This window comes from Numida meleagris, chromosome 9 (genome assembly GCF_002078875.1).
Source record: "Numida meleagris isolate 19003 breed g44 Domestic line chromosome 9, NumMel1.0, whole genome shotgun sequence".
In the NCBI taxonomy this organism is placed as follows: Eukaryota; Metazoa; Chordata; class Aves; order Galliformes; family Numididae; genus Numida; species Numida meleagris.
The window spans coordinates 5537197-5562233 of NC_034417.1; the positions used below are offsets into that span (position 1 = coordinate 5537197).

Below are 25037 nucleotides of genomic sequence, written 5' to 3' on the forward strand. Positions count from 1 at the left end.
CTTCTACTGTAGAAATAAATCAGTGAAGAATTTCTGGCATGAAAGATGAATGCACTTGGACTCGAAAACAGTAGAAATCCACTCACACAAAATTCTTTTGGACAGAACCAACTATTTACTACATAAATATATAACAGTTAACAAAACGCTAAGGTATCCAGACTATCACAATGAAGATGAAGAAACCTCAGTTTCCAGAAAATTAGATTAGCAGCTACCTAAAGAAGCTTATATGAAAGTTACTCTTTTCCCTGAGTCATCCTATGAAATGACTTTACAACAAAGTTGATCTTCATGTGGATGCATACAGAATTCAGTGCAGAAATGTGGACACTAACGGGCGCTCTCAAGAGCACCTCAAACCAAAGAAAATGGCCATTCGCTGTCCCCTGTGTGCTACCTTGGAGCCCTGCACCAGTTGGAGGACAAGGCATTGGACCTTCACCCTGCCTGGGGCCTCAGCAGGCTGGAAAGTAATGGCGTGTGTACTGAGATACTGAGACGGGAGGGATACAGGACGCTGGCATCCCATACAGCCGCATGTCAGGGGCCTGATATTATATAACTTAAACTACATGATGGCCTGGATATCTTTTGACATTTTCTTAGGAAAGGAGAGACCTGACAAGTCACAATTGTCAAATTACGATGGTACTGAAATAATCAGCGAGGTATTGCTTTAACAGATGCCAATTTCAATGCAGCTCAGTCTGCTGCATTTCGTGGTGCCATCCTCAGAAGAAATAATAACCTAAAAAATGTACTTACTCTAAAATAAATTTCTAATTAAATTTAAACGTAAATCCAGTCACCAGTATAATGACTATTATGAAATTAATATCCTTGGCAGATTTAAACTGGAGTGCTGAATTTATTCAGAGGCATAAAACAATCTGAATCGATTCAGAAACATAAATCAAGGTCAATCACAATTTAAAACCTAGCAAGTTAAATTACTCGTCCTTACAGTTAATGTCCTTACTCAAAAGGCTGCATACGTTTCACTTAGCACGGGGTTTAAGACTTAATAATTTGCCTTGACGTTTAGCATACTTTTTGTATAAAACTTTGGATTTCTGTTCAAACAAAAAGCAAGATGAGAGAAATAAACTATGATGAAAATATTCTTCTTTCTCCTACAGAAATCATAATATTGAATCAAAAGCCTGTAGTATTTTCTCTTTTAGATAGTATAGTATTTCAAAGGTTGCACCAGTCAAAGTCAGTTTAAAAAATCATTTGTATTTAAAACTGTTAACTACCCATGCTAAAAATTATATGGATTTTTCCACATTTTTTTGCTACATTATCAATGAAATACAAAAGAGAGACATAAAGTACTTTAATCTTTTTGACTGTAAAATGTGTTAACTGGTCAAATAAAACAAATTTTCTTTTTTTATATATCATTTAAACTCTCAGGTAAAACAATCTGCCCAAAACTGTCTCTGCTGTATGAAGTAAGTACTGTGTTCATGTACTCGTCAATAGATGAAATTATTAACCTAATAAATGAGTCACTTTTGCATGAGATTTCTCTTGTACAACAGAGGATTTAATACTCGCAAACAGCTGCAGAACAACCACACAGTTCTCTGAACAGGAACAAATTAAGGGCATCTACAAGACTCCAGCTGTGCTAATGAATTCTTCCTTCCACATCCACAAACAAGGCTAAAATACCTGCAGGACTTTTTAAAGAATGTCAGCGTTCTTACATCTCCATCCTAAGAAATAACTCATATACATACAATCCCTGTTATTCTTCATCTATCATTGCACTACTTTTACAGATATATGATCAAACTGGAATATCCAGTGATAAAAATCAAGTATAAAAATATAACCATTTTATTTCGAATTAAATTACAGAATATCATCTACCACCTCAGAAGCAATTTACATGATGACTCCAAACGAAGAGGACTTTGAGATAGATGAAATAAAACAGAAATTGCAACAAACCCATGATTTCAGTACAGATCAGATTGCTTTGCTCAGCAATACACTCACTCCACGAACTATCAGAGCGGTGCAGCACAGAGTCCTGCTCTAATCACTGGATTTTCTCACTGGGGGAATGGGGCTAATCACAGCAACGATTTCTCAGTAAGGACATTTCCAGCAACAAGCAAGTTCTTCAGCCTGCCGTATGCTTTAGAAATCTACCAAAGAGGCAGGAGAAGTGAAATAAGGATGTCATCAAAAACATCCATGCAAGTTAACGTCTAAAGCCCCTAAACAGCCTTCCAACGTCATTACAAATCACAAGGAAGCGAAACTCCTCACAGCAGCGGCAGAACACTGTGCCCACACGGCAGCGCAGCTGCTTGGAGCGCACGGTGCCCGCACAGCGCTGGGCACTGCAGGAAGGCACGCGAGGTGCCATGCTCCCTCGGTGGCGTAATGCTTACTACAGTGAACTAAATCTAATGCGATGGGCGAACACCTGCATTCCCTATCTAAAAAAGGCACTCGTGTGGCTACTTCTCACTTTCTGATGACCTCCTCCTTTGTTGCCTCTTCAATTTCCTCCTACATTCCACATCGTTCTATTCAGCCTGCCCTTTGTGCTTAGTCACCTCTCTTTTCTCCTCTTTTGGGTCTCTCCCACCCCACTGCATTACTTTTGTGTCTTCCTGCTGACATCGCTGACCTCTGAAGTGCCAGCACAAAGGACTGGAGCCGACTTCACTTTATTGTTAATAGGTGATGAGACAAAGCGGTGCATCTGAAGAAAGTAAGATGAGAAAAGAATGGTAAAATGACAGCAGGACTGAGCCCTTCCACAGCATTTCGCAAAATTCTTCCTTGGAACTCCGCCCCTGGTGCAAGTGGAAGCACACCAGAGATGGATCTGCCTGCCTACAACACCTTGCTGTGTGCATGCTTACTGAGAGCCGCTGGCATCAGCTGCCTCCAGAAAATACGCAGAGCTGGGCTTGTTCGTATTGAAAATATCTGCAGTGCTCTGATTTCTGAGAAAAGCTCCTTCCACAAGGGCTGATTTTAGTAGGAAAACATTACGGATGTATTCCTTCAAACATACAGAGTTCTTAAGATGATGATTTTGATAATTTCTCAAGTCTGATCAAAATGTTACAGCATTAAAAATAAGAAAGTGCATCTCAGACATTCCATCTCCACTAAGGTCCCTCCACCTGCTCCCAGCAATCCTCCCTGGTCATCGTTCCCACAGAACATCCCCGCTGTCTCACAGGGAAAGCAGGGAACATTTTCTCGGCATCTGCACGCTGCAGGGGTAGTCGGTATGGTAACACCGTGAGTCACGCACAAAACCTGTAAGGCCAGCAGCCACCAGTCTCATTCAGACACCTCAGGGCTGTCACAGGGACCCCCGTGCAGCTCATGGCCCCATGGTGGTCCCATCACACTCCCACGTGGAGGTGTAGAAGAAGCCAAAGAAGCAGAGACCAGTCACACCTCACCAATTAGTGTTACGGGTCCAGAGGTCCTTGAGAGAGAACATGCAGTGTGTGAGCACAGCACCTAGCACAACATCCCTGCTGACAAATTGGACTCAGAAGTGCTACTGCTGAAGGGTGGCTTGCACAAGCCCAGAGCTTGTTGCAGCATAGTAAGCATTTAAAAATGGGTGTAATGAACATTAGTATGACCAGCTCGTTCTACAAGGTAAGATGTATTTCACATCTCTCTGAGAACTTATAATCCTTTTCTTTCTCTAGTTCAAAGCTTTCTGCAGCGTGCAACAGGAATTACAAAACATTTCTGGCTTGCAGATAACCATTTACCAATATTACAAAAATACACATTTTTGTTATGTTGCAATAATGCTGAGTATTTCAGGGATTAATATCTGGGAAAGCATTGCATGGTGGCACTCCTTAAAGGAGAACCAAAGAACAATAGAACAGTTTTACTTAGTGGGAACCAGGCCCTAAATGGACCAGCTGGCTGCAGAACTACAAGGAGAGGATAAAGAAAAGAAAAAGGATGAAAGACACATTAAAGGAGCTGCTGCCCCATCACTCTGTGGCTTATCACTGTCTCTCTGTTTTATCTTCCTGCTCGCTGTCTTAGCAAAACGGAAATGAGAGGCATGACTTAGAAACCCCGTACCACACACTTGAGACAGCAGAGGTATCAACAAAAATAAATCCCAGACCTTCTGTCTGCAAGCCTGCAGACTTCCATCACTTGTAATAAAGAAGAATTTATACCCCCTAACAGGATGTTAAGGATGCTAAAATACCAGGCAACTGCTGGCTGGTAACAGGGGTATGCAATGCAGCAGCCAGGAGCCCTGACAACCTCCCGCAGATACCCAAGGCTCGCAATAAGTTGCTGTAACGGCAGGTCAGCCTGTAAGGAAGCTTTACAGGCAAAGACCCCTCCAGCATTTTTAGGTATGTCACCTACATTAATAGCCACAGGTATAACAAAGCCATGAACATCACAGGCTTCACATGGTGAACATGGAGAGCAACAGCTTTCCTCCATGCCAGACAGCTCTCAGCACAAGGCCGTGCTATTCCCTCCCAGTCACTCTTCAGCCTCAGCTGGAACTTTACATGTGCAGCAGGCTCTTCTCTGGCTATCCTTTCCCTTGCAAAGAATAACCATGTTTTTTAATGAGCCTCCCAGCTTAACGCTGCTCCCACAGCTTGTACTCCACCATAGCTGAAGTCACAGTAAGTGGTACAGTGTTTTCATGCACTGCATTTTCGTATGTACATATTGCATGGAAATCCAGACCTTTCCCACTGGGGACACGTCTCTTCACGCTTGGAGAAAATGAAGCATACGACTTATTTTTTCTTTTTTTAGGTCCTCCTGCTGTCAGGATTTGTACTCAATGTGAATTCGCTTAGAGGTAAGGAACAAAAGGTTTACAAAAAAAATCAGTTTGGGATGCAGATAGACAAGGAATTCTCTAGCAGTCAGAATTATTAATAGATCTTAATCTCATTATATGATGAAGAAAGCTAGCACTTCACTGGATCCTCCAGTTATTTTGAGTTTGTCAGCATATAAATCATCCTTTCAGTATGAAACATTTCATCTTTGTTCTGCATAAAAACAATACTGCAACACTGAACAGTACCATAGAGAATGCTTTAAAAAGCTCTTTCCTTCATTGTGTAAAATAATTTCTCACTTCTGCTAAATATTTTATTTTCAATTTTATTCCATCTGCCAGTGCTTGAGCCTTCCTACCAGAAAAAGATGCATAACATGAAAAGCATTCAGTTCTGGGAGCACTTTGGAAAGATTTATTCACACTAATTCCCTCAATTATTTCTTTAGATCTATTTTTAATCACAATTTTAAAACAATAAAAGTACCATTAAACAATATTAAGAAATATTTCAGTGTGATTGTAACTTAATTATGTACCAGCAAGAGAATCCATATTTACAACTCAGTTTCCATGCTTAGCTATTTAGACTGGCATCACCCTTTAACACGAAACCTCAGAATAAACAACGGTCCTCCTTTCATGATCCTAATTATCAATGCCTTGCTATTAATAGTTGAGTTTCATATGGATAGATGTACATACTCCATATATTGGTACGCTTCACACACAGGCATGGGCCATTAATACATGTCTCAGATCTCCTTGCAAAAGTTCTGTGGCACGCAAGATATTCTTTTTACCGTTGGCTATGATCTCCTTTTTCTTTGAAGGCCCCAAGAGTAGAGATTTAGATAAAACTCCTTAATAGGACCACACAGATGAAGACCCATATAGCAGAAGCTAAAATTATTGTTTTAGCAATCTCATTCCCGAAGAGAATTTTTACCCTTCAGTAAGGTAACCATTACACCAGCATCACTTGTGTGACAACAGTTTTCACAGACTCTCCAAAACTAGCTCTAAATCAGCTACGAGACCTGACTTTGCAGCAATCTGCATGCTAGAAGTAGCTGAACGCCATAGAAAATATTAAATCACAAATCCTTGCCACTGATTTCCTTATTTCCTTACACAATAAACAAGCGCTTTGTTCCAAAGCTAGCTCTACAACACTTCATAATTAGAAGCAAAACGGTCCTGAGAAAAAATATCATTGATGCTATTGGCATCATCTTCCACAAAACAAACTGAAAACGCTGCACATACTGAGTTTGTTCTGTTGTTTAGGTATAGCTGTTTCCCAAATTACATCTGAACATTTTAATTACGGTATTTGTATTACCATGTAGTGCCAGCCAATGCAATTACTATCGATCTGTACATTATTGTAAAGACAGCACGTATTTCCTAATTACGTCTTTCGTTCTCACGTTTAACAGTGGGTTTGTAATTCAACATATTCTTTACCATTATATTAGTATTTGATAATGACATCGTATTAGTTCGTCAGAGTATAATTTGTTTTGACCAAATTCCCACCAGAGGTGCAGCTTAGACTGCTTTTGCAGTAAAGGACTTCTGAAAACATACCATGGCTTTTTAGGAGTAACTCTAATCTTTTCTGAAGAGTGTAAACAATGGGAAATCTAGCTCTATGCCCCGTTCACGTTCACATTTTCTTTTCTTTTGTTATTTGAATGTAAACATCTCTTTAATTAAAAGTTGTGCATGTCCCTACTGCACAGTTTTTTCTCTTAAATCTGTTAAATCTCTAAAGCATAAGCTATAAGAGTTCCTCAAAACCATGATCATTATAAATTTTCTGAAACTGTAGAACAAATATATGTAACAGTAACCAAAGAGAAGAAAATAAGTCTGCACCAATACCACTTAAGTAAGATATCACCAGTCATACTACCCTTAAGTACTCTAAGAACACACATAATTTATATGCATTTATTTCTCTCTAGTACTCTACTACAGTTGCATACAACAAAAATGCTTTTGAAGGTTGGCTAAAGAAATAAATATGTATTACTGCGAATACAACTTCCACATTCTAAGTATGAAAATAGATTTTGAAAACATAATTCATTTTTCATATTTACTCAATTTCCAGTTAATTCATGCAATTATGCATGAAGCAATATCAAAATCTGAAATCAAGGTATAGAACTAATGGCTACTCAAGAACAAAACCATAGGTATGTATCAGTAATTATATAAGCAATATAATTTTTGTTACATTTGCCAGTGTGGAACCCTAACTCTAATAATATTAAGTACAACAACCTTTCTAATTCTAACAATGAGATAAACCAAATGCAAGAGGAACGACTCCTTTATTAGCAAGATTCTCATCACTTCAGATAGAATAAATGTAAAAGATAAGGTACTTACAGTGAATTCACAGAAATCAATGCTATCAAGGCTTTTGCTTCTGTGTATTCTCCCTTTTATTCTTCTTAAAGAAGGCTTTCCCTGACTTACACTACAGGTAGCACCATTGGGATTTTCGGAAGATGGAGTTACCCTGTCAAACAAAAAGAGACTGATATCAGATAAAGAATATATCACTTTACTTATCCTACATCACATTTTTAATATGCATTTGCATTGAATATTTTTGCTTAAAGTAAAAAAAATGTGCAAGGATCATATTACAGGGTTCTCAATCCAACCTTTAGTTTTCAAACAGGCAACACCAAAATAAGACAACAAAAGATGCAGAAACCTAGCTCCCGCTAAATCCACCACTACTTGCAGTTTGAGTCATCTGTACGCTTTCTGTACAGATGTAGGACGCGTCAGAAAAAGTACAGAGAAACATATTTAACTTTTGAAAAACTAGAAGGACTATTTTTCACTATTAGTTCAATGAAAAATTGTGTTCTGACATACACGTTGCTGTCTGTTGGTTAAATCAGGGAGAGCTTGGCAGAATTTGGCTTTTGACCTTCTCCGGTCTGAGAATGAGAATGGCACTTCAGGTGTTCTAGCAAAAATAATGGTGAGCAATAACAAAACAAAAAGGACCTATTACAGCTATAGAGGTAATTATTAAGGAACTGTGATTTTTAAGGTTTTTTATCACACTGGTTGTCTAAGTATAGTCCTAAGAGGAGCTTGAAATTGAAGTATTTTGAGTAAGCACCCCAGATTTCAAGGATATAGTTGAAAGTTGTTAATGAGCAAATGTAAGTGGGGTTAACAATTAACTAAATATAATAAGTTTAGAAAGGTCAATATTTTAAATGCAAAATAGTCTCTAGTCAGTCTGACACCACGTTAGGAAAACAAACACTGTGTTTCAGCAAATACGCGCACCTAAAAAACTAAGTCTTATTTTCCAGATTTACGTTTCTTTTATTTCTCAACTGCAGGCATAAGAGGCCACTAAAACATGCGTGTGCACACATATATCCATCCACATCTTTTTTGCATTGCCCAAGGCTTTGGACAACAGTTCAGTGACTTTCTCTGTAACTATTAAAATTCCTATATATTTTTGGGTTTGTTTTTTTAAACTTGGAATTAATGACTTTGATATGTGCGTAAGTGCTTTTACAAACAAAGAGGAAAGGTGTGTGTCTTTACAGGAACACATCACCACAAAGGGATGTTGCACAAAGTGGGCCATGATAACACTTGAAATACAAAATTCCAAGTACAAAATACAAAAACCCCAGGCTGAATATGTTTGTGTGGGTGGGGGAACCCTGGGGTCAACACTGCTTCATGGCTGGAATAAAATGTCCCCATGCACATTTATGAGAGGCTGGAGAGACAAAAGTCACAATAATAAAATTCGTAAATTAAAAAGAAGAAAAATTTTAAAATTTCTTATTCAATTTATAAAGACCTTCATTTTTGTTGAATTTCTGTGATTTCCAAATTAATATTTTTCCCCTTAGGTTAATTTACTCCCGAACTTTCAACTGCAAGGAAAGAAAATTTTCTAAATCACTATATAACTAATATTCAGAAATTATATACAAACTTCCTGCTGACACCAGATTTTTTTGGTAAAATTATTTATGGATTAAATTCTGAGAAAGATGCCAGGCTACTGTTGTAATTAAGTTGTACACAGAAACCAAACCAATGCCACAGATTTCCTGCTGAAATGTCTTAAGCATCACAAAAACAAACTTCCAAAGAAAAAACAGCTGCTCTGTCACAACTCTTGTTCACAGACAAGAAGTGACATTTATGCTGATCATACATTTTGACTGTATGAATGTCTCTGGACACGCCACGGAACTCTGCAAACATTTCTGATAAAGTTAATCCAAAAGTACATATTCCGACCGCTCACCAGACACTGACCACAGAGCTGACAAAGAGATCCATTGCTTTCACCATGGTTAAGTCTGGATTTATTCTCCCTCCAGAAAATCTGTGAGAGTTGCCTGCTTCAATAATTGTTACTTGGGTCATTAAGTCCTCAAGTTTATCTCCATCCAACTAAATGCTTAATAACTTAATAATAACTTTCTTCCTCACATTTAATAGAAATGTTTTTGGACAACTGTAAGCTGCACTGGTCTTTTCTTAATTTTCATTTATACTTCAAACCACTTAGTCTAGGGCCTGTAGATGTATACTTATTTAAAGACTAAGTCCTTTAATGTTTTCTCATACTAAGAAGCCTTAAAAAAATAAAATGAAGTGAAAATAACAAGCCAATCAAAGTCACACGGTTTTTACAAAGAACAAAACTAACAAGGTGTTTTGAAGGCCCTTCCACTTGTGAGCTCCACTCTTTAAAGACTCTTGAAAAAAAATGAAAGAGAGGAGCAGAACTTGCTGCCTCCAGAATCCATCCAACATTTCGTTCTGATAGAGAGTAAATGATGGCGATTATTTACTAGCTTCTACAGTTCCAAATACTGCTTTAAAAATCACATTTAACCTTCAAAGTATATTTTTATGGGAAGCAATATCACTATTGAAAGATTCACTTATTTACAACATTATTAACTTCACTGTGTCTTTACAATAAAGCAATATTTAACCAACTAAAGAAAAATCTTATCAGTATCATCAGTGGAAATCCTGAAGCTTACTGTTGTAAGATATCCACAGGCACAGAATGGTGCGTTTTTGACTTTATGGCTGATGAGGAAACTTTGGGGCAAGAGTAAAGAAATGAAATACTAATTCCTCCAGTGCCTCTGCTACTCCTCTAGCCTTAGCAAAGGGAAGCTAACAAACCTGAGACAGAACCGGATCTATGTCACCCACCCTCCTGGAACACAGAGTGCAGCAACAAAACCCTCAAGAATTCCAGTGGCACTGGTGCAGTACTGCAACTGGAACTGATTTAGGCATTAGAAAATTCCATGAGGAATAAGATGCCAAAATGAAGACTATGAGGTTGCAAGATAAATGGGAATACTGATTTCAGTGAACCCAGATTTACAGGATATGCCTCGAAGTGTTTGAGTTTGACTTGAAACTACATTTTGCACAGAACTGAAAGACAGATTTTTCAATTCTTCTTACTTTTCTATCTTGCTTTCTGTCCCCACCATTTCTATTGTAACTTGAGAAACAGGGGTTTTTTTTTGTTGTTGTTGTTTTTTAATCCAGATCTTTGAAAGGAGTGAATGATTTTAGATGCCTTGCTGGAAATGCGCTGGTTTTGTTTGTCAAAGAACATCCTCAATATTCTGTGGAAATATAACAGCTTTCTAATGTGGCTCATCCAGGGATTCCCAAATCAAGGCACTCCAATTCTGGAAACATTATTCAGTAAAATAATGAGTAAATTATTTTAGTAAATAAATCCCACCTTGAGCCAGAGACTCCTGTTTATTATCCACAACTCTTACAGCAGTTACACTGACCTTGCTGGTTCCTGATCAGATATCAGATTACATAACTGTGACTGAATTATTTCTCAAGTTGGAAAAATAAGCAAAAACATTAAGGCACTTTTAGTATCCTCTGATGAACACGCTAGCCTAACAAAATACTAGTCAACATTTACCTCAAATTGCGCTGTCACACCAAGAGCAAACGCCTCAATGCACACTGTAACATAATTAGATGTAATCTATGTAACATACCTCAGTTTTTATTATTAAAAACTATACTTATGTTTTACTTGAACAAAACTACTAGTAACAACAAGCTTCAATATTACCTAACATTTTTTAAAAGTTTTATTTTGGCTGAAATAGCAAAACTAATGTCACCTTAATTTTCTAGGGAGTGCAGTTAGACTCGGGAGGCTTTAAGAACTCATTATTTAGTGATTTAGAGTTCTGAACAATTTTGTAGAGCAGTATCCAAATAACTGAATAACTTGTGGACTGAAGCAATTTCTGTATTTTTTTCTGAATATAATATAGAGAGAACAAATCTCTGACAACTATATATCCTCAACCAAACTTAGTGACATAATTCATCACTACGATTTTCATATCCTGCAAGTTGTCTACCCATCTTATTAAAAAGTGCTGAGGTATCTGTAGCAAATGGTTACTGCAGGTGGTCATGCGAGTCTGAAACATCTATATTTAGCAGTTACACAGATCTCTATTGAGAAATGTGTAAAATGTCTGTAATTGTGTCCGATGAGAAGACAGGCTTCCCCAGTACGACAGAGATGTCAGCTGGGAGCAGCTGAACGTGGCCAGTATGCCTTCTGGCTCCAACAAACAGTGGAAAAGCTGAAACTCACTCCCGCTTGCCTGGAAGACCTAACATTTATAGTCACTCAATGTTAGCTTTTGTCAAAAAAAAAAAAAAAAAAGCCTAATATAAAACAATTACTGGTAACCCTGAACAGTCCTCTGTTGTGCAAAATTTTTGTGCATCTCTGCAAATATCTCCACTTCTAAGCACGGCTTCCTACCTTCATCAGAAAAAAAAAAAGTATCAATTACTTTGCAACACCAATAAACCCTTACAATGGGCTAAACTGAGACTACTATTCCCATTTTGAACAAGTATTAACGGAACCGATAATCAAAAATGGATAGTATCCATTCTGGCGATCTGTATTTTTCCATGTACTTCTGTAGCCACACCCAAGAGGTTGAATCTTTGATGCTTTATTTCTCCTATATTGAATTGACATTTTCCATTATTTGCTTATTCTAGCTATGTTTCTACACGGAACATAAACTAACAGTGACACTTTTCTCCCTAGGGATGGTCCTAATGATAAAACAGGCATCCTTCACTGTGAGCCTGAACTTTCACATCCAACCCCAGCGTGAACACAAAGACTCAACCAAGTGTTTAGATCAATGCTTAACGCTGACTATTCCTCGCTGATTTCAGGCAAGTTTCCTCATATGCTTAAAAATAAATTTGCCCATGCACATCTTACAAGCAGCAGCTACCGTTTACATCCAGGTCGCTAAATCACACACTCACTTCACAACAGCACCAATTAGATCCCGTCAAAATGCAAATTCTGTACTACACTGCTTCTGCAGGCTTTTCTGTAACATATGGATTACCTCAGACAACTACCTGTCATTCCAAAAAGACTTGGAAACATCACCATGGATAGCCTCTGCCATTTCCAACATTCTTGGTAACGAAAAAACATCAGTAACTGAGCTTTTTGCTTTTTTGTGACTTCACACTCGTTTGCACCACAGGGAGCCAGAGGGAGCAGACCCAAGCAGAGGAAGCCTTTCAAGGTAGAGGTAAATGCTCTAAGACTCTCGAGAATGTCAGTGAGGATTATTACAGCTGCTAGAAAATATTCTGGTTTATTGTTTGGAAGATTTGGGTTTGTTTTTTTGGCTTGCTCCTTCTTCCTTTGGGAGAGATACATTGTCAGTGTGGTAAGAAATTGCTGTGTATTTGTATAGTTCCCCTCAAATACATTATTTATCGTTTCCTACTCTAAAAGCATTCTGGTTGTAGATATTGGTATTTCAGTAAACACTGATGTCAGCTTAATGTTTGAAGGTGCTTCCAGGTCAGCAGTTAGTTTTTGAGTATATTAGCAAAAATCCATCATGCTGCACTCGCCCTTAAAAATAATAATAAAAAATATCAACAGATGTTGACCAATAAAGTTCTGGGTTGTCTTACCATGGTGAAAGAAACCGCTATACAGTTTTCAAGGCACAAACTACCACAACCCCAGTTTTTAATTCTGTTCCTCTAATGACTGCTACAGTGAAATCTCAGTGCCAGAATGGTTTTACAATTTGAAAAACTCCATGAAATAACCTATTTCACAATAGAAATTAGAAATTCAGAAGAAAAGTAGTAATTGTGTAGCTCTTACAATCATTTTAAACACAATGCAGCATAAAAACTCTACTCTAGGAGAAATAAAGGTAGTTCACCAAAGTATTTTCGTACAGGCTCAGAAAAGAAAATCAGTCCAGGAGGAAGCTCTTCACAGCCTGCAAGCTTCTCATGTTGCCTCAGCCCTGAGTTGGAAGGATGCTCCCGCTCTGAATGAAGACAGCTTATTGACTTGTTAGACTCTGCTAACTGGCAGCATTATGACAGCACTTTTTTTGCATCCAGATACAGCAAGACTGTTAAGAACATCCTACTCATCTCATTTGGTTCCTATGTATTAAATTACAATGCCTCACAAACACAGGTCTGAATCAGCAGCTTGAGACTCCAGCAACTTCCTTCATCACTAGGTTCAACACTTTACTGCCTCCAACAAACCTCACCATGAAACGACCGAGCTCCACAGTAAATGCAGTCAAATTTCCATCTACACCACATCCCACAGCAAGCCTGCAGCAACTGTTTTGGACAGTTTTCTGGTTTATACCCAGACAGTTTACACCAATTTACTGTTAAAAAATCATGAGAAATGGGTATCCATCTTTTTTGTTTTCATTCCTAACTCTGCTTTCATACATCAGGAACAGAACTTGGATTTTGGGGAGGAAAGCGGAAGGAAATTGGAGTGACAGATGCTCCATAAAGAAATAAACCATTGCTGTTACCTTTTTCATTTTCATTCAGTAGGATTCAGGTGGATTATCTCAACCAACAAAAAGATGAGTATTTTAACCCTTTTTTATTAAATTACGCCTTTTGCTTCCACTTTCAATATGTACTAACATATCAAAGAACTTACGAATCTGACTGGTTAAATAAAATGCTTTTTTTTGTTGTTTTCTTTTAGCTAAATAAAAAGAAATGAAAATCAGCATCCATTGATTACAAAATTGGTCGATTATACATTTTGCTTATCCTTCTTGGGGATTCTCAGTGATTCAGTACTGGAATACACTTTTGCTTTCTGTGTTGGAAATATACTCTAATATCGCATTGATTCTAGCAGTAACGGTATCTATTCTTGTCTCTAATATTCACTTTTTCTTAATGGATTATTTGATACAGACTAAGCTCAAAAAAACCCACAAAACTAAATGACAAAGTATCCTTAAGCATTTCTCTAAATGCATCAGAGAATAGTATTTCTTACGTGAGCATAAATTCTATCCAAAGATAAGGTCTAATGCTATTAAGGTTCTCAAAGAAAAAGTGACTACATAATATCATGTCACCCACTAACAAGAACATCCTAGACACATGCTTCCACACCTTAAATAATTCATAGATATCCCTAAAATTAAAAAAGAAATAATCTTATTTCTCCCTAACACTCTTAGTTAACTAAATCTCCACAAAGCCTACCATTGCAGCAATACTGAGGCAAGTTACAAACGTTACGAAATGCACTGCTCCTAGTACACATCAGTGGGATCCACTCTTGTTGTTTTGATATCCCTCAAAAAGCACAGAATTTTGCCAGAAAACCAGGCAATACAGAGCTGATCTAACTCCAACTGCAGACATCACATCAAGAAGAGAGGGAATAGGGCCCTTTCAGACTTTTAAAGTAGGTAAATGTAAATAGCCTCACTTTAACATGTCAGCAAAGAAAATATTTCCAGAAGACATGGGAAATATTAAACAGAACAAGTGCTAGCATTGTATGACATGTAATTAGACTTTCAGAAGAAGCAATATATTGATGGATGTGCTGCTGCACACATACAAGAAAAGCATCTGAGGAGAACAGAACAGGTATGGTGGTAGCACTTTATGTAACTTACATAATCAAAATCAAACCTCTGAATGTACTATAAAACCTTTTGATTTGATTAAATGTAATAAACTTATCTGCAGGACACATATTTCTGTGTAAGACTACATTTGATTTTGTGCATTATGGTTAATAGAAATGGATTTGCAATCTGTTTTATAGTAAGATTTGGAACTAACGAGAGAGCTTATTAGATTTACGTTGTTCCTGCAAGGGATCCTATATTGGGGGGGTTGGGGGGGGCCGGCGGGGGGAAGGAGAAAGCACAGTGTAGAATTCAGGTAATCCTGTATTTGTTGGGGCTGCTGATATGTAAACACCTCTGTCTGTGCACTCCCTCTAAGCAGCATGAGCTACCATGCCTTCTATGGCACTTCCCTTCACCATGAGCGTTTAAGTACAGTGAAAGAAAGCATGGGGCCATCTCCACCGGAACCACTTTGTCTTTTCGAGGTAAGAAATTCTCAGCGTGCGTTTGTTCTCGGCAGTTCTCCCACAAAAAGCCCAAGCTCGCGGACTTTCCCCTCACAGCTTGTCCTGACGGCACATCCCAGTGCCTCCACGGAGCCAGCAGCGGCCTGCTCCTGTCAGCGGGTGCCGGGTAGCACAGTGCCATATGCTTGTCGCTGCCCTACTCACCCACATTACACAATTACACTTTAATACATTTTTCATAACATATTGTTGATTCAGCCAGAAAAATCGGTTCAGCACACCCATCGGCGAGCAAGAAAACACTGACAATGAGTCGAGGGAAAGTCCATTTTAGGATCTCAGCCGCACGCCGCCGCACCGAGGCCCGCACCGCCGCCCGGCCCACCTGCCCGGAGGAAGGCACGGCCCGGCGGGCTCGGGCTCGGGGCCGCCCGGGGGAGCGCCCCGCACGCCGGGCGCAGCGCCTTCCCCGCCGCGTCAGCGCACCGCGGGATGCCGAGCGGGGGCCGCTCCGGCGCTGAGGCGCGGACAGCTCCCGCGGAGCACGGGGCGCTCCGAGGCGGCCGCCGCCGCCCGCGCCGGGAACTTCCCGCCCGGAGGAGCGCGCGGCAGCCCCGGGCCCGCAGCGGACCCTCACGGCGCTCCGCAGCCGCCGCCCGCCCGTCCCGGCCCGGCCGCAGAGCCGCCCGCTCGCGGTGCCTACTCACCACAGCTTCCTCTTTAAGGGCATCAGACTGCCCCTGTTGGAGGCGGTCACCCCTATGGCCATCTGCAAGACAGTCAGGTATTTCTGATACTTCATTTTGCCGTCGCCCCCCCTGTCCCTGCCGCGTCCCCGCCGCCGCCACCGACAGAGTCTCTCCAGCCGCTGCATGCAATCATCAAATTTTTATTTCCAGGCATCTGCCGTCCCTGCGTCGCGCTCCTTCCCCTCCTCCTCCTCCTCCTCCTCCTGCCGCGCTCCCTCGCTCTCTGCCCCCCCGGCTCGTGCTCTCCTCCTCCTGCCGCACTCCCGCTATCTCTGCCCCCCGCTGACGCTCTCCTCCTCCGCCTCCCGCCGCGCTCCCGCCATCCGCGCTCCAGCTGACGCTCCTCCGCCTCCCGCCGCGCTCTGCCCTCCCCCCGGCCCGCGCTCCTCTCCTCCTCCTCCTCCGCTGCCGCACTGCCTCCCCGCAGCCCCCCGCTCGCACCTGCCGCTTCCCTTCTCCCGCTCCGCCGCTGCCCCGGCCGCAGGCCGCTCGCCCCCTCCTCACCTGCCCTGCCTCCCGCCGCCGCCCCTCGCTAGGCCCGACCCCCCCCCTCACCGCTCCGTCCCCTCGCGGGCCGTTACCCCCTTGCCCCTCCAGCCCGGCGGGCCTTTCCCGCCATCCCTGCCCCCGGCGGACGCCGCGCTGCTCCCGCCGCCCGGCCCCGCTACCTGGGCTCTCCCCCCCGCCCATGTGGCGCAGCTGCGGCGCTGCCCTCCCGCCATCAGCGGGGCGCCATGCCGCAGCGCGGCCGCGCTGCCCGCGGGCCTCGCCCGGATCCCTTTAGCGCCCGGAATAGCCCCGTGTCGTCCCGATCTGCCCCTCACGGCCGACACGGACGCTCGTGGCCATCGGTCACCGAGCGGCGGGGGGTAAACGCCGCGCTACCCGCCTGGGCGGCGCTGCGGAGGCGGTGAGGGGGAAGGAGAGGTGAGGGCGAGAAGCAGGGGCTGAGGTGAAGTGAGGGGAAAGCGCGGAGGTTAGGATGGGAGTGTGAAGGTGAGGAGAGGATGGAGGTGAGGTGAGGTGAGGGTGAAGGCGAGGTAAGGATCTAGGTGGAGCTGAGGTGAGGGTGAAGATGCAGTGAGATGAGGGTGAACGTGAAGGTGAGGATGAAGTTGAGTGTGAAGGCTGAGCTGAGGATGGAGGTGAGGAGGTGAAAGTGGGGATGAAGGTGAAGGTGAGGTGAGGCATGCTGGGATAGCAGGACAGTGCAGCGCTTCCAACCAAGCCTCCTTCAGGACAAGACTCAGTGTGAGATGGCAGGAGAGCAGCTCCCCACAGTAATACTCATCTCTGCAAGACTCAAAACCGATGGGGATGTGAAGTCACCTAGAAAAAGCCTACTGAGTCCACAGGAAAGAGAGGCAGCCCCACACATCTTTTTTTTTCTTTTTTTTTTCCCACATGACGAAAGCAGAAGTGTGTCAGAAAATTAAACAGTGATTAAGTGAAACTAGAAGTATCAAATGTTTTGTTAAAAGGATGTGCACCTCTGGATTCTTCAGCAAAAGTAGCTGAAAACGTGACTGTGTAGTGGCCTATGTGTGACCGTTATCGTTACAACTTTAATTTGGTTTGTGCCCTCTCCAAGTACTGCATTGAGAGCTGTAGAAGATCCAGCTTTTGATGAGTGCTTTTGAAATTGATCATAAACATCAGAGAGACCCATCTCAGTGCAGACATCCCTGAAATGAAGGGCAGCACGTGGCTGTTGATGAACAGCAGTTGGAAATATGGCTAGAGATAGCTGATGACTGTGCCCTGGCAGGAAGCTCCAAATTATCCTTAATTCACATATGAAACCTTATCAATCTCAAGTAACATGATAAATCCACCAAAACGGGTCTTTTTTTTTCTAAGATATTCTATAGAAGATGTTCTGATACTTATGTTGAAAGATAGTTTTTAAGTGTTCTAATGCAGAAGGTTCTTTTTCTTCCTCCAAACTGTCAGACCAGAGGAAGATTAAGGTCCCCTGATACCACCTGGGATATTTTGGCTGTTCCAGTACTCCTAAATTATGTAGATATTTTGAAGAATACAGATACAATCAAATCCATGCTGAAGTGACAAATTTCGGTCAAGATGCTGTAATATAAAATATGAGGGCTGCTCCAAAAGTAATGCTTCCTATTTTATTATGTTGGCCCACAATGGCAGAGGCGGATATTGGTGGTATGGCAGTAGAAGCTGAACCTTCCCACCAGTATTCCGTTGCATTTTGTTGCCATGTGACAGACGGCAGCAGAGGGGCAGTCTGACAGAATGGCATCTGACATGAAAGTGCATATGAAGCAGAACTCTAGAATTGAATTCCTTCATGTGGGAAAAAATGGAACTCACTGACACTGATCGACTCTTGCTGAAGTTTTATGGAGGCTGAACAGTGGATATGAGCACAGTGAGGCAGTGGGTGGTGCCTCTGCTGGTACAGGTTTTCTCCAGCACAGCATGCAGGCTCTTGTTCATCACTCGTGAAAGTGCATAGCTAATGGTGGTGACTATGTTGAAAAAGAGTGTTTTCTAACTGAGAATTTTCTCTATCAAATAGTGTTCTTGTACTCTTTGTATGTGTTGTACTTTCCATGAAAATAAATCGGAGGCATTATATTTGGAGTGACCTATGTATAATATGTATGAATTGTAATACTTGCCCAGAGTAGATGTCCCAGTTGACACTATCAGCTTGGAAAAATAATATGAATGACATTGTCACTTTGAGGCTAAGAGATGAGCAGTTTGGTGTTTTTTTTGTTCTTTTTCTATACGTAATATGTGCACTTGGACTGTAGTATGCTGTAGTACAGAGAAGGTAAATATATTACTTGTAAACACATCAGATTTGAATTACAAGCATATCGTAAGAGTTGTATTTCTGTAGTTAATGATATGGGTGGTTTTGCATTTTCAGCTAGAAATGAGATGTGTACAAATTCTATGTCACAGATGAATTTAAAATTGAATTGCTAGCTCAATGCCCAGCCTGCACGTCTACACCACACAAGATATCACTGATAGGTTCTTTGTCTTTCGAGAGATCTAACATTAAAAACAATGAGCAATGGTTAACTTGAAATTATTAGGAACATTAAAGAGGAGGAATTAATTTTTTTCTTTAAATAATGCCAATAGTATACTATCTTCTGTAGACAGAACATCAAAGCAGTATGAAAACCTGTAGAGATCTTTTTTTGCCTTGAAATAAAAAAATGTAAAACCAACACATTGTTTTTTCCCACTGTGCATCCAGTCATTACTTCACTGAAAAAACACGTGTTGCCTACACAAGTTACGAGAATGTGAGTGTAGGGTGGATTTTACTCTCACCACTGTTAGCAGAATGGTCGCTAAATTATAATCGAAATATTCGTTTACACTTGTGCAATCCTCTTAAGAAAATCATTTACACCTTGATATGCTAGAAAATACTGACTTTAAGAATGATGAGACTGTATTGGTTTGCATGTCATTTTCAATTTGAATGTTGTAGCTGTTATACCTGTCAGAAAAATACATATTATTATTATCTCTCATAGAAATTCTTGCAATAAAAACCTAGTTTTAATCTGCTAGTAGTGGTAGAAACATTGTAGATAAGACAACCTAAGGATTCAATGGAAGGAAATTTTATTTGAAAGCTGATAAGACAGGGAGAAGCAGCTAAGCTCTGAGAGTCCCAAACCATTGCTTTTCCCATTTTTACAGTGGGAGACTTGGGACATAAATTTATTTTAAGCATCCATATACTAAAGTGTTAAGAAATGTGCCAACAATAGCTTGCATAAAGGTTTAACAATGGAACCTGGCTACACATTCAAATCTTTATTCAGCAACTTTAAGTCTGTTATATGATTCCTACTCTTCTTTAAGTAGGACTTCCTAATTCTTTTTAAATTTGCAAAATAATTAGTTATTTCAGATGTAACTCTATAGTTTTCAATGATTTTACTCTGTAAATCTGGTTCTAACAAATTAACTTTTTTTACAGTTAATATATCATCCACAGTTCTCCATGTGTGTTGCAGAGACCAACAAATTATTGATATAATGTTATTCTCTAATTTTAATTGCCATTATTCCTGCTTCCCTCATACCTGTTTGTTCTTAGCGCTGCTCCATTATATATCTCTTTCAGAACATTATTTTTTAAGCATGTATCTTTTATACAGCCAAAAGAGTAAAACAATCCCATCTCTCTTGCCTTTCAGATGAAAAGCCTGTTTTTAAAAGGAGTCAGTCAGCAGCTTCCAGATTAGGGTAAGCACCCAGATATCCCACTGTTATCTCTGACCCTTTAGCTGAGCTAAGGCCATAATTTATACAGTAGATATCTCCTGCCCAAGAGCGAGATACACTCTTCTTCACTACAGAAAGCTGAAAACTTTTTACACTTTTTGAACCTAGCATACATTTAAAATAATTAATGTCCTATTTCATTACTTCCATTTAAAATAGTTGATTAATTGTGTTGGTTTTTTTCAGTACAAAACCATGCAGAGCCATAATGGTTTCTTAATTTTATTGGTAACTTAACTGCAGATTTTGTTTTAGAACAAACTCTGTAATACGTCTGTTCCTTACAATCCCCGATGCCCCTGTTTCTTCTGAAGCCCGTCTGTGCTTTGACTTTCTAATGCACTTCTTGCCTCCAGAAGAACAGCCCACTTGTTCAGAAAGTTACGACGTTAGTATGACTGCTACACCTGAGTAGATGTGTGGCTGGCCCAAATTCCGCTTGTGATAGTACGTTTATACTAGCATAGTGAGTCATGTAGCAGATAGATGGACAGGCCCTGAGGAGGAGGAGATTAATGCCAGCATGTGTGAGCTGATCTTGACTCATGCATTGGTGTTTGTAGGAAAGTAGGCTGTTGTCAACAGTGGGAAACAGACTGGTGGCAACTGAGAGCATGCTATTGATGCAGCTGTATGTTGGGAGCTCCCATCAGCTGCAAAGCAGATAAGAATCATAGAATTATGAAATCATAGAGTGGTTTGGGTTGGAAGGGACATTTAAGATCAGCTAGTTCCAACCCCCTTGCTATAGGCAGGGACACGTCCCACTAGACCAGGTTGTTCAGAGTCCCATCCATGATAATAAGGGAATGTAACAATGTCCTAACACTGATTTCATCCTAAACTACATCAGTCATTTTTTTCAATCTTAATATTGTCAGAACAGGAGACTGCAGGTAGTGCAAAGCAAGACTTTTCAGTATTATCTACTTCTGCTGAGTTTGTGTTCAATTTAAGTAAGCCCATCTTTCTGGCCATGTAGTGCCAGTTATCATTAGCTGCCATCCTTTCCAAACTCTCACCTGTGTCACTTAGTCTTGACTGAACTCACAGAAGGTGGAGAAATTTAGGTCTGACTCAAAAGACTCTATGGAAACATTACAGAAATGCAGTTTTTAAAGTTTGGGCTGCAGGAAATTGTTTTCTGCAGTGGGGAGAGGAAAAAGAAGCTATGTATGTAACTGCCTTAGCTGTGCTGGCAAACAAGCAAAAATACCAGTTTTTGCTCATTTAACTTTTTTTTTTTTAGCAAGCCTGTATAAGCTACACTGTCTGGCAAAAATAAATAAATAAATATTTTACTAGAATAAATGGCATCCTTATTGGTGCTGTAGTCACTACATCAGCATTTTTGAGGGTAGATTAGGCCTTAATAATAGATTTTGAGCAGTCAAGTGCATTCATTTTTGAGGTTGTCAAAATCATATTTGAGCTAAAGCAGATGCTAAATAAACTTGTTGCTGGTTTTATGGCATATTAATCTTTTATTAATCTTTTATTTGCATTTTAGAATAGCCTTAACCTGAGCTTTAGTCTGTATAAAAAAGGGATTTTTCATAACATTACGTCATCCATTCCTTCTGTATTTCAATACTGTTGCTACAGTGTCGATGGAAGAATCAACATTTTGTTTGTTAGAATATATCTGTTCTCCTTGCTGACTTTTACTCTAATGATTGATTAAAAAATCTTGAGATATGCATATTGTGTTCTATTCTCCTGTGGTATCTCATATGATTTGAGAACTTTTTATTACACAGCTCCGTTGGTAAAGCAGCATTGTAACATTCCAGACCGTGATGCAGCACTGACATTAAAACATGACTTTAGATTACTGATCTCCGTATGGACTCCAATTTTAGCTAAATCTTTCCGTTTACTGAAAGAGTTCTTTTTCTGCTTACTTTTTAGTACTAGTTCTGTTAATTTTTGCAGTTGGTCAATTATAATCATAATATTAATAAAGATTTCCTTTAACTAACAACATTAATGCAGATCCTTCGGGCAAGACAGCTACTGAAACAGACTTTCTTGCCATTTCAGTGTAATGTGTAGGCTTCATAAGTCCCTCTTTCTTTCTGGGAAAAAAATGGATTATATTTGTCAAAGGCACAAGAGTTCCTTAGAATCTACAGGTACATCAGATGTAGAGACTCCAGTAGTTATTTTCTTCTTCCTCAAATATCTTCACAGGACAAATATATTTTACTTAACTCCAGATCATCAATAATAATAGGTTTCTTAGAATATGCTATTGAAATTTTACAAGAAACTTGCAAGCAAGCAGATGTCTCTGTAGTCAGAACTGTTGTCCTGTACAGGCAGTCTTAGTGCATTTCTACTGGGTCTGATGTGGAACTCCTTTATACTATTAGTATCAAATTTTACAATAAAAATACTATTAAAGCCAGTGATTCAGGCTAGTACAAAGTGAACCTGTGTTGCCACCGTCTATTCAGTACTTCTAGCCATTTCTTGCAAACTTGTAATTCTAAGACATTACTTTAAAAAAAAAAAAAGCACCTTAAGTCAAAATTATCCAAATATCACATTATGCCTGACAAACATGACCCTCTCACAGGATAAAATAAGCTTAATGTAGAAAAAGATAAGCGTATGCATGAATTCCATTAGTGCCCTCTGATACAGATTATTCATGTAGAAAACTACTGGAGGGAAGAAATCACCAAGCACACAGTTTCAGTGTGAGATGCAACAGAAGAAGAAGCGTAAGTAACATCACTTCCCATAGAAGATTCTAAGAAATATATTACCGTCTGCAACACATCACAACTTCGGTACACAAAGATCTAATTAATTAGTCTTGCTAACTGCATATTGTTAGAGCTGAGAGAGTATCTAATTCTGATGTGAAGTGTGACCAGACTTTGCTATCATTCTGGAATGTAGAGCTGCTAGTAGCTTTCATTTTTAGATGATATGCCTGATGAGGAAGACTCCAAGCACGCAACACTTAAAAGAGAAGGGGAAATTGTGAAAAGCAGGGAATGTGATGGTTCCCTGAAGTAAGGGTGTGGTATTCTGAAAACAAACAAATAAATAAGTAAATAAAAATCGGAGTTGTATTTTTGAATTGTTGAACTGTTGTGGTAGACATTACAGTACCTTTGTGAAAAAATAGGGAATGAAGACCAATTCATGAGACTGTACTCAATTGTCTAGAAATAATACCTCTCTACATTTCCTTTGCATTTTGAAATTGGAATAGTGAGCATGGTAGCTGTACACATCAGGATAAATAAATCGAAATGAGAGTATTACTGAAGTTTCAGGAGTTTCTCATGCCATAAAATATATGCATGCCTCATTTTATAAAGTGATATTAATTCAGACCCTGATTTAGGTTCATTAATATCTTTGATTAAATCCTAATGGAAATGTTTCCACATCCATGCGACTGTAAAGCCTGAAGGCCAGCTGGATGTTTCATGAATACATTGAAATTGTTCAGAATGTGAGTTGAAGGCTGTTTTGTACATCGAGTTGCATATTTGTACGCTTACTACAAGTATGAAACCCATTTTTCACTTTTGGGAAATAAGTCATTGTCACTACAGTCTGTAAGACTTTTACACTATACAGATAATCAGATTACCAGTACGATGAGAATTAACATAATAGGATTTACTATAATTAGAGTCAAGTACACAGTAATCTACAATGAAAGGAACACAAAACTATTAGAGAAGATCATTAGAGGGATATTGTTTATGCTAATTATTTAACTTTTTAAAAACATGCTGTCTGATTTTAAGTGGAATTTTTCTTTGACAAACTTTAATCAATCAGCTCTACCCATAAATAATTAGTAATAGTTGAGTATTACTTTTGTCAGGGAGAAGTGGAACAAAATGAAAACATAAAATCTGGGTGACTGCAAGCTACTTGTTTCATTGTCCAGCCTGAGTAAAAAATAAAATGACCAAAGGAAAGAAAAGCACATAAATGATAAACCAGTGATATACAAGGCTTTTAAAACATAGATCAAGAAGTCACTTTTTAAATTATGGTTTTAAGCCCATAGGAGCTCAATACTTGTCGGTATCAATATATGCCAAATGTTCCTGTTATTTCTAAGTAACGAAACATCCATGAAGTTTTGGTACATATTGCAGATCTGGCTCCCAAATGATTGTACTATTGTTATATACCAATCTGTTGTAACATCCTGATGGATCATAAAACTTAGGATAATAAGCTAAGCAGGTGGGAATTAAGAAATGAAAAGCTACTGAAAGATAAGCTTACTAACTAAAGCTTGATGCTGCAGGGAACTTTTTTGTGACTGTCTGGGATGTTGTGATGAAAGGATGATCTTGACCACAAAAGGTTGAAGGATTTCTTCCTAAGATTCTGTCTAGCATTCTAAGATGCATCTTCCAGATAGATGGACAGGCCCTGAGGAGGTGGAGATTAATGCAAGCATGTGTGAGCTGATCTTGGCCCATGCCTTGGTGTTTGTAGGTGGGGAGTAGGCTGTTGTCAGTAGAGTGGGACAGACTGGCTGCCACTGAGCATGCCATTGGTGCAGCTGTACACTGGAAGCTCCCATTGGCTGCAGAGCAGCTAAGAATAAGAGAGTGCAATGCTTTCAAGTTTGGCTACATACCGGATTTAAAAGCTTTTTTTACTA

General features: G+C 39.9%; 1 protein-coding gene and 1 long non-coding RNA gene across 6 annotated transcripts in view; one reads left to right on the plus strand and one right to left on the minus strand.

Annotated features, from left to right (window-relative positions):
- Positions 1-16278, minus strand: part of TJP1 (tight junction protein 1) — a 158106-nt gene extending 141828 nt beyond the window's left edge. For 2 of the 5 annotated variants that reach the window (XM_021407093.1, XM_021407091.1), the window contains exons 1-2: positions 16046-16194; positions 7244-7376 (exon numbers count right to left, since the gene is read on the minus strand). In XM_021407093.1, coding sequence (XP_021262768.1) covers positions 7244-7376; positions 16046-16140 — 228 coding nt within the window. In that variant the 5' untranslated portion in view covers positions 16141-16194. Of the gene's footprint in view, positions 1-7243; positions 7377-16045 lie in introns of all 5 variants that reach the window. The other 3 variants (XM_021407097.1, XM_021407095.1, XM_021407092.1) reach the window with 2 other exon arrangements.
- LOC110403633 lies at positions 16003-22085 on the plus strand. Its single transcript, XR_002441768.1, has 2 exons — positions 16003-16122; positions 20296-22085. It is a non-coding gene; the product is annotated as an uncharacterized LOC110403633 (long non-coding RNA).